Raw genomic sequence first — 10,946 nt, forward strand, 5'->3', positions numbered from 1 at the left:
TTTTTTTTTTTTTTCTGTGCCCAAGGGCAGAGGAATCTCTTCTTGGTCCATCACTACTATCTTTCCCCACTGCTGTTCACAGCATCAGGGGTGAGGGTTCCCATTTTTACTGTGTCTCCATCTCTTCTGCTGTCCTCTTTGCCATTCTCTATATCTTTGTGTGGAAACTGCTCAATCAGCCCTTAGTTTTTCTTCAGGAAGAATTATTTTATAAATAGGTGTAATTCAGTGTTTTCCATGGAGAAGGTGAATTCACGATGTTCCTACATCACCACCTTGGACTGCAAATATCACTCTGATAAATCTTATGCATTCCCTGACCTCCATTTTCTAAAAATGTCTATCTAAAATTCGCATCACAGTTTCCCACCCCTAAATGAAATTATAAAAAACAAAAGTATATTTTTCACCAGAAACTTGAAGAAAAATAAACCATGGATCAAAAACTGAAATAAAAACACAAATTTGACAAAATCTAAATTAATAAAATATTTATAGAACAATAAATCAAACCAGCCCCCCCAATCCTTTAGTGAAAATGTCTAAACAAGTAGAAACTCACCTATTTTCTAAGTGTACTAAATAAGTTTTGGGATAAAAAAACACAACAATTTTTTAATGTTCTCAGAACTTAAAATAAAACTACTAATGATATCTGAAAGGGGCACAGATAAGCGTTGATCTGGATTTTGAATTGTTTCTACACACAGGTAAAATTGCTCTATAATATTTTCCATTCAAAAAGTACCCACTGAATTTGACAATAATCATGGTGTTTACTGAGGACACATATGGTGTAATTTGTTTTAAAATTTTTTTTTAAGATTTTATTTATTTGAGAGAGAGAGAATGAGAGACAGCATGAGAGAGAGGAGGGTCAGAGGGAGAAACAGACTCCCCGCCGAGCAGGGAGCCCGATGTGGGACTCGATCCCGGGACTCCAGGATCATGACCTGGGCCGAAGGCAGTCGCTTAGCCAACTGAGCCACCCAGGCGCCCTTGTTTTAAAAATTTTACATCATTATTAGTTATCAGGGACAGTGAGTCATGACCATTGTTAATTCCAAGATTGTACTTATATACACATATATCCTAGAGCTTGATTTTTTAACTGACTTAAATTATCAAGTTAGCAAATATAACTTTTTATTTTATTCTTATTAGTAACTACTTATTTGACCTGTATTTTTATTTGTGTTAAATCTATGTTCATTTCCTAAGTAAAGCTCTAGTATCCAGCATAAAGCCTAGTCCATACTCATCATTAAATTGTTACTGACTTACTTAGGAAATATTTTGGATACACAGATTAATAAAAAATATCTAATCCAGTCGTTCTTAACTAGATGTGAACATCAAAAAAAAAAAAAAAGTGAACTTGCCTGGCAAATGCTCCTAGACCCTTGAAACAGAATCTCTTGGTGTGGCTTAATGAAGTCTGTATTTTAAAACTATCCTAGGTGGGGTTCCTGGGTGGCTCAGTTGATTAAGCATCTGACTCTTGGTTTCTGCTCAAGTCACGATCTCACAATCATGATCTCAAGGCCTGGGGATAAGGGTTGCACTCAGCAGGAGTGTTCTTCAGATTCTTTCTCCCTCTCCCTCCTGCTCACTCTCTTTCTCTCTCAAATAAATAAATAAATAAAATCTTTTAAATAAACTAAAACAAAAATAAAACTCTCCTAGGTGATTTGGATACTTACCTCTGGTTAAGAACCACCCATCTAAGTGATCTTGAAAAAAAAATCATAGCTTTCTGAAATAATTCATTCAGAATTATTTGTTTTCTAGAAAGCAGTTGATCAGTGATATATTAGTCTGTGTTGAAGCCATATTTATTCAATAGCTAGATGATATTATGGCCTGGGATCTTGGAAATTTAACAGATTGGAGGTTTGGCATGCTGACTGGATTCCTGCTTTCATAGTTAGGAAAAAGGCTTTGCACCTGCATTGATTTTGACTTTTTTTCCCCTACAGCCTAAAGTACTGTTTTGTAACCTTCTTTGATAATAACTCAATATATGTGCGTATAATTCATATTCTTTTGTAATAATGTACATTATAAATTATACATTAAGGTAGAACATATTGAAAGAGGAAATAAAACAAATTGAATCTCTAAATCTTATTTCTACACTTCAATGGATTGCCTTGAACAAGCATCTCATTTTGGAGTACACTAGAAGAGGTAATCAGGGAACAGTGAAACAAGGGACAATTTAGCCAAATGTCATAACATGTCTGCTTTATATAGATGTGGTCTCAATCTCAAATTATTGGAAATTCAAATATAGCAAAATGTTTGAGTAGTTATCTTCATAAATAGCATATTATTATTTTTTTACTTTATAAATGATTATGTGTATATTCCTTTGGTACATGGGTGGTCCTAACCTATAATGTGACATAAAGAGAGAATGAGTGCTAGAAGCCAGAAGACAGTGGAATGATATTTTTAAATTTCTGAAAGAAAAAATTACTGTCAATTTAGAAGTTAAATACAGCAAACAAAAAGTGTGAGAATTTCATTCCCAGCAGAAGAACTAAAATAAATAAAAGTGGAGATTCTTCAGGTAGGAGGAGGAAATGACACAAGATGATAGAGTTAATACAAAATTAAATAAAGAGCATCAAAAATAGCAAACATGTGGGTACAGAATATAAATATTAGGCATTTGTAAATAATAATTTGTTGAATTTAAAATAAAATAAAAATTTTATGAAAAATAGAATTTATAGCAGTAAAGGTGTATTGAATAAGTAGAATTAAAGTCTAAGGTGATTGCATTGTCTAGGGAGTGGCAAAAATATTAATTTGTCCTAAACTGTAATAAATCAAAGGATTATGTTGTAATTTCTAGAAAAACCAAAAAAGAATAATAAAAGAATGTATAATTAATAAGATAAAAGATGGGGAAATATAATTAAAATGATTGATTAATACAAAGGATAGCAAGAAGAGAAAATAAAGAGCACAAATGTGGGACAAATAAATAAAAATGAGATGTTAGATTTAAATCCAAATGTAAAATAATTACATTAAATGTAAATGGAGTAAGATAAAAAGTTCTGAATATCTGCTATATAACATAGTATGTATAGTTAATGATACTATGTTATACACTTTAAAATTTGTTAAGAGAGTAGATATGTTAAGTGTACCAACCAAAAAAAAAAAAAAGGTATATGGACTAAATACACCACTTAAAAGACAAAAATGTCAGACTTCCAGAGAAGATGGTGGAATAGAATGATACTAAGCTCACCTCATCCCACAGATACAACTAGGTAATACCCACTTCAGTGTAAATAAACCACAAAATGTCCCAAAGATGGGAAGAACAGACTCTCCACAACTAAATATAGAAAAGGAACCACATCAAAGAAGGTAAAAAGAGTAGAGATGCAGTCAAACAGACCTGCAGGATTGTCCTTGGGAGGGAGGGACACTGGACACAAAAAGGGTAGAGGACCAGACTCCACCCCAGACACCCAGGCATGGAGGGACCCACATCGGGAAAACAAATCTACATAACATTTGGCTTTGGAAACCAGAGAGGCCTAATAACCAGTGGGACTTAATAACTGGAACTTTAAAAGTCAGGAGGTTTAGCTCTAGGAGAGCTAGGAGGGCAGAGTCCCTGCCCTTAAAGATATAGCACAACAAACAACTCTGCTGAGATACAGCATAGAAGCAGCAGTTTTGAAAATGCCTAGGGTGTATAACAAGGACATTTATTTACTAATCTCAGAGCATGTGCTGGAGGGGCAGGGACCTTTGGGGAACTTCTCCAAGAACAAAAGAGCTGTCACTTTTGCCACTTCCTTCCCCCACACCCCAAACTAGATACAAGGGAAATAGCAGAAACCAGCACAGTACACATATTCTCCCCCTTGCTTGCTAAGAGTCTACCATAGCCCTGTGTGCTCCTGTGGAAACATCTCCACCATCCAAACCTCAGCAGGAGTTTTCCCAGGCAGCTGCAGGCCCCCTTCAGGGTCCAGGCAGCAGAAGTGTGCAGAACTTGCTGGCACTGTGCTTCCTGACCACATGTTCTCCTGTGGGCTTGCTCTCTCCAATATACCCTTGGCCACAGCCCATCCAAAGCAGTGTCACAAACCTTGCAGTGTGCAAGCAGCCCGAATAGGAGCCAGCACAACTCCAAAGTGGCTCTTGGCCTTTTGAGAGGGGAATATAACTACACATAACAGTCCAACAGTGACCCAAGAAATGGGCTGAGGGCAGACATCAGGTCTGACTGCAGGCCCTGCCCACCAATGAAGGCTTCTCAGGGGACAATACAGGAAAAGTGCCCTGCAGTACAATGCTACTAAATCTCTGGCAAATGCATGGTCTGACTCAACTCAAGCACAAGGCAGCCCTACAGTGGCTCATTAACAGCACAGACACCAAAACTTCCCACCACAAGCCAAGAGAGTAATTGCTGATGACTGTACTAAAGGCAAACATGGCACAGCCACAATGGTAGGGCACATTAAGCAACACAGGAGACACCGCTGAAGCTCTAGGTTCTGGCACAGGGGATATTGAATTGCTGGGCACTACAGGACCTCTCATTAATAAGGCCACTACTTTCAAGAACAAGAGAGGTAGCAGATTTTCAGACCCAGAGAGATAGACAAAATGAGGAGACAGAGAAATATGTCCCAAATGAAAGAATAGGACAAAATGACATCAAGAAAGCCAAACAAAATAGAGATAAGTAATATCAGTGATAGAAGAATTTAAAATAATGGTCATAAAGATACTCACTATACTTGAGTAAAGAATGGAAAACCTCAATGATACCCTCAGCACAGAGAAAGAAAACACAAAAAGAATCAATCAGAGATGAAGAACTTAATAACTGAAATTAAAAATACACAACATGAAAGACATCGTAGATAAAAGGAAGCAGAAGGATCAGTGACCTGTAAGAGTAATGACAAAGAAATCAAGCAGAACAGGAGAGAGAGAAAAAAAAATAAAAACTATTAAGGGAACTCAGAAACATCATCAGGTGTAGTAACATTTGCATTATAGCAATCCCAGAAGGAGAAGGGAGAAAGGGTTAGAAAATTTATTTGAGGGGGGTCCACAAAAAGACTCATAGTAATTAAAATTACAAAAAAGTACAGATTAATAAAAAAGTAAAATATTTTATTTATTTATTTGACACCCACAGAAAGAGAGAGATAGCAAGAGAGAGAGCACAATAAGGTGAGCAGCAGTCAGAGGGAGAGGGAGAAGCAGGCTGCCCACTGAGCAAAGAGCTTAACACAGGACTCAATCCCAGGACCCTGGGATCTTGACCTGAGACAAAGGCAGATGCTTAACTGACTGAGCCACCCAGGAGCCCAAAGAGAGAATTTTTAAAGCAGCAAGAGAAAACAGTTGCATTCAAAGGAACCCATAAGGCTATCAGCAGATGTTTCAGCAGAAACTTTGCAGACCAGAAGAAAGTGGCATGATATATTCACAATCATGAAAGAAAGAAAAAAACTGCAATCAAGAATACTCTATGCAGCAAGGCTATCATTTAAAATAGAAGGATAGATAAAGAGTTTCCCAGACAAATTAAAGTTAAAGGAATTCATGACAACTAAACCAGTGCTACAATAAATGTTAAAACAGTAAAGAAAGACCATAAATAGAAGTAAAAATGTAGGAAGGACAAAAGCAGTAAAATTAAGCATATCTATAAAAATCAGTCATGGGATTTAAAAATAAAAGCATGTGAAGTATGACACCATATACCAAAAACATAGGGGGGAAAGAGTAAAGAATAGGTAAAAACTTAAGTGACTATCAACTTAATATAGACTGCTATGTGCATAAGATGTTATATATAAACCTACCGGTAATGGCAAATCAAAAACAGGTAATAGATATGCAAAAATACAGAAAAAAGAATACAAATATATCAATAAAGCCAACAAACAGTGAAAGGAGAGGAAGAGAATAAAGGAACAAAGTAGAACTACAAAAACAACCATAAAACAAATAACAGAATATCAGTAAGTACATAACTAACAATAATGAATTTGAATCTTAATGGACTAAACACTGCAATCCAAAGATATAGGGTGAAGAATGGGTAAAACAACAAGACCTATCTATAGTCTGCCTACGAGAAATTCATTTCAGACCTGAAGACACACGGAGATTGAAGGTGAAAAGATGGAAAAATATTTATCATGCAAATGGAAGTGAAAGGAACGCTGGGGTAGGATTACTTATATCAGACAAAATATACTTTAAAACAAACCTGTAATAAGACACAAAGAAGGACATGACATAATCATAAAAGGAACAATCCACCAAGAAGATATCACAATTTTAAATATTTATGCACCCAACATGGAAGCACCAGATACATAAAGCAGCTAATAATACACATAAAGGAAGTAATTAATAGTAATACAATAATAGTAGGGGACTTTAATACCCCACTTACTTCAGTGGGTAAATTATCCAAACAGAAAATCAACAAGGAAAGTGTGGCTTTGAATGACACACTGGACCAGAAAGATGTAATAGATATATTCAGAACATTCCATCCTAAATCAGCAGAGTATGCATTCTTTTCAAAAGCACATGGAACATTCTCCAAAATAGATCACATATTAAACCACAAAATAAGTCTCAAGAAATTAAAAAAAGATTGAAGTCACACCATGCATCTTTTCTGACCACAATGCTCTGACACTAGAAATCAACCACAAAAAATAATGTGGAAAGAACAAAAATACATGGAGGTTAAATAACATGCTACTTAAAAAAATGAACAGATCAACCAAGAAATCAAAAAGGATATCAGAAAATCCATGGGGGCAAATGAAAAAGATAACATAATGATCAAAAATCTTAGAGATGCAGCAAATGCTGTTGTAAGAAGGACGTTTACAGCAATACAAGTCTAACTCAAGTAGCAAGAAAAATCTAAAATAAACTATCTAACCTTGCATCTAACGGAGCTAGGAGATGAAGAAAAAACAAAACCCCAAACCAGTAGAAGAAAGTAAATAACAAAGATTAGAGCAATAATAAATGAAAGAGAAACTAAAAAATAACAACAATAAAAATAGTATAAATCAATGAAACCAGGACCTGGTTCTTTGAAAATATCAACAAAATTGATACAATTTTAGCCAGACTCATTAAAAAACAGAGAGACAGAGAATTCAAATAAACAAAATAAGAAACAAAAAAGAAGAAATAACAATCAGCATGACAGAAATACAAAGGAGTATAAGATAATATGAAAAATTATATGTCAACAAATTGGAAAACCTAGAAGAAATGGATACTTCCTAGAAATATATAACTTCCCAAAACTGAACAAGGAAGCAATAGAAAATTTGGACAGACTGATTAGTAGCAATGAAATTGAATCAGTAATAATAAAAAAAAAATTCCCAACAAACTCAAGTCCAGGACCAGATGGCTTCACAGGTGAATTCCACCAAACATGTAAAGAAGAGTTAATACCTATTCTTCTCAAACTACTCTAATAAAAAAAAGAGGATGGAAAGATTCTAAATCCATTCTATGAGAGCAGCATTACCCTGATACCAAAACCAGATAAAGACATAGAAAGAGAGAGAGAGTGCTATAGGAATGTATCTCTGATGAACTTTGAACTTAGATGCAAAAATACTAGTAAACCAAAATCAAAAATACATTTAAGAAATCACCACAATCAAGTGGCATTTATTCCAGAGATGAAAGGGTGGTTCAATGTTTACAAATTTATCAATGTGATATATCACATAAGAAGAAAATAAAATTAAAAATCATATATTATTTCAATAGATGCAGTAAAAGTATTTGACCAAGCACTGCACCCATTCATGGTAAAAACCCTCAGCAAAGTAGGTTTAGAGACATACCTCAACATAATGAAGGCCATATATGAAAAACCCACAGCTAACATCAAAACTGGGAGAATTTCCCTAAGACAAGTCCACTCTTATCATTTTTATTCAACACAGTATTGGAAGTCCTAGCTACAGCAATCAGAAAGAGAAAAAAATAAAAGACATCTAAATTGCTAAGGGTGAAGTAAACATTTCACTATTTGCAGATGACATGATATTACATATAGACAACCCTAAAGACTCCATAAAAAAAAAATACTTAGAATTGCTAAACAAATACATAAGATCACAGGATACAAAATGAATATACACAAATCCATTGCATTTCTATATACTAATGATAAAGTAGCAGAAAATGAACTGAAGAAAATAAACCCATTTACAATTGAACCTAAAACAATAAAATATCTAGGAATAAACTTAAACAATGAGGTGAAAGACCTGTACTCTGAAAACTATAAAACATTGATAAGAGGAAGTGAAGACAACTCAAATGAAAAAATATTCCATGCTCATAGATTGGAAGAACAAATATTATTAAAATGACCATATTACACAAAGCAATCTACAGATTTAATGCAACCCCTATCAAAATACCAACTGCAGTTTTCACAGTATTTGAGTAAATAATCTTAGCATTAGTATGGAAACAAAAAGACTATGAAAAGCAATTTTGAAAAAGAATGAAACAGGATGTATTACAGTCCTAGCTTTCAAGATACGCAGCCAAGCTGCAGTAATCAAACAGTATAGTAAGGTTAAAAAAAAAAAAAAAGACACATGGATCAACAGAACAGAATATAATCCCCAGAAATAAACCAATGATTATATGGTCAATTAATCCATGACAAATGTGGCAAGTATATGCAATGGGAAAAAGATATTCTATTCAACAAATGGTGTTGGGAAAATGAGGTAGCTAAATGAAAGAAAAAAAATGAAACAAAACCAATTTTTCACACCATACACAAAAATGAAATCCAACTGGAATAAAATATAAATGTAAGACCTGAAGCTATAAAACTCCTAGATGAGAGCACAGGCAGTAATTTCTCTGACATTAGCCATAGCAACATTTTTCTATATATTACTCCTGAGGCAAGGGAAATAAAAGCAAAAATAAATTATCGGGACTACATCAAAACAAAACTTCTGCACAGCAAAGGAAACAATCAACAAAAATCTAAAATACAACTTATTGAACAGAAGATATTTCCAAAGGACATATCCAGTAAAGGTTTAGTATCTAAAATACATAAAAACATATAAAACTCACCCCCCCAAAACCAAATAATCCAATGAAAAATGGTAAGAAAACATGAACAGACGTATCTCCCAAGAACACATCCAGATGGCCAACAGACATGAAAATATATTCAACAACACTCATCATCAGAGAAATGCAAATCAAAACCACAATGAGGGGCACCAGGGTGGCTCAGTCCATTAGGTGTCTGACTCTTGATTTCAGCTCAGTTCTGATTTTCAGGGTCATGGGATTGAGCCCCCACATAGAGCTCTGCACTCAGTAGTTAGTCTGCTTGAGATTCTCTCTCTCCCTCTGCCCCTCTCCCCACTTGCTTGCTCTCTTTCTCTCTCACACAAGAATAAGAAAGTGTTGGTGAAGATGTGGAGAAACAGGAACACTAATGTACAGTTTTTGGGACTACAAACTGGTGTAGCCACTGTGGAGGACAGTATGGAGGATCATTCAAAAATTAAGAATAGAATTACCATGTGATCCAGTAAATCTACTACTGGGTATTTTGCCAAAGAATATGAAAATACTAATCCCCTCCAAAAAAAAAGTCACATAAGAACACATAAAGATTATTTTTTTAATGGAGAAGAGATACTGTGCACACAGTAATGGATAATAAGCTCATAGAGCTATACTAGTGTCAAACAAAGTTAACTTTAACATAAATAAAGATAAATGTAACATTTTATAATATTAAATGGGTCAATCCCATAGGAAAATATAGCAGTTCTAAATTTGCATGTACTCACTTTCATAGCTGTAAAATATATAAGCAAAATTTATACAACTAAAAGCAATATAAAAATTCACAATTACAATTGGAACCTTTAGCACACTTAGTAACTAATAGAGCAATTAGATAAAATATATCAGTAGAGATATAGAAAATTTGAATAACATTATTAGCAAAATGACCCAATTTGAAGACACTACACCAAACAATTGCACAATACACATTCTTTTCAAGTTCATATGGAACATTAACAAAAGTGAACATAGACTGGATCACAAATTAAGTTTCAACAAGTACCAAAGTACTGAAATTATATGGTATATATTTGCTGACCACAATTGAATAAAGCTAGAAATCAACAACAAAAAGAAAATTTTGAAAAATCTAAACATTTGGAAATTAACAATTTATGGAGTAAATTACAATGTAAATTAAAAAATATTTTGAACTACTTTTTATATATCATAAAGAAAAATATGATGGTGCAATATGAACAGATGCAAAGAACTACTAAGAATTTTATAGCTTTAAAATCATATATTAAAAAAATAAGAGAAGCTGAAAATAAATGATTTATGTATCTACCTCAAGGAGCTATAAACCAAACAGTAAATTGAAGCCAATGTATGCAGGAGAAAAAAAAGTAAAGACAACAGAGATGAAAAGAAAACAAAAGCTTTATGCATATAAATTTAAAAATTTAGTTGAAATGGGAAAATCCCTTTAAGAGGAACACATATTAAAGCTGAAATAGAAAATCTGAATTACTGTATGTATACTAAAGCTGTTAACTTGATAAAAAAACTTACCAATATAAAGATTTCCAGGTCTGGATGTCTTCATTGATCAATTCTCCCAAAAACCTAAGGGAGAAATAGCAATTATTTACAAACTCTTCCAAAGTCTAGGAAAAAAGGCACACTTATCAACTTGTTCTATGAGAACAGTGTAAGCTTAAAAAAAAACCAAAAAACAAAAAACACAACTCACAAGGTGATTAATAGAAAATAAAATCACAGTCTTATGTCTTTTATAAGCATAGATTCCAAAATGCTTAAGCATTTTATCA

General features: G+C 33.9%; 1 protein-coding gene across 1 annotated transcript in view; it reads right to left on the reverse strand.

Moving 5' to 3' along the window:
* CYLC1 (cylicin 1) overlaps nt 1-10,720 on the reverse strand; it is an 18,750-nt gene extending 8,030 nt beyond the window's left edge. The window contains exon 1 of the mRNA XM_081809278.1: nt 10,687-10,720. Within this exon, the coding sequence (XP_081665404.1) occupies nt 10,687-10,720 (34 nt within the window). The remainder of the gene's footprint in view (nt 1-10,686) is intronic.
* Between the last annotated feature and the right edge of the window lie 226 nt (nt 10,721-10,946).

Source organism: Leptonychotes weddellii, chromosome X (assembly GCF_054177405.1).
Source record: "Leptonychotes weddellii isolate Sample4059 chromosome X, ASM5417740v2, whole genome shotgun sequence".
Classification (NCBI taxonomy): domain Eukaryota; kingdom Metazoa; phylum Chordata; class Mammalia; order Carnivora; family Phocidae; genus Leptonychotes; species Leptonychotes weddellii.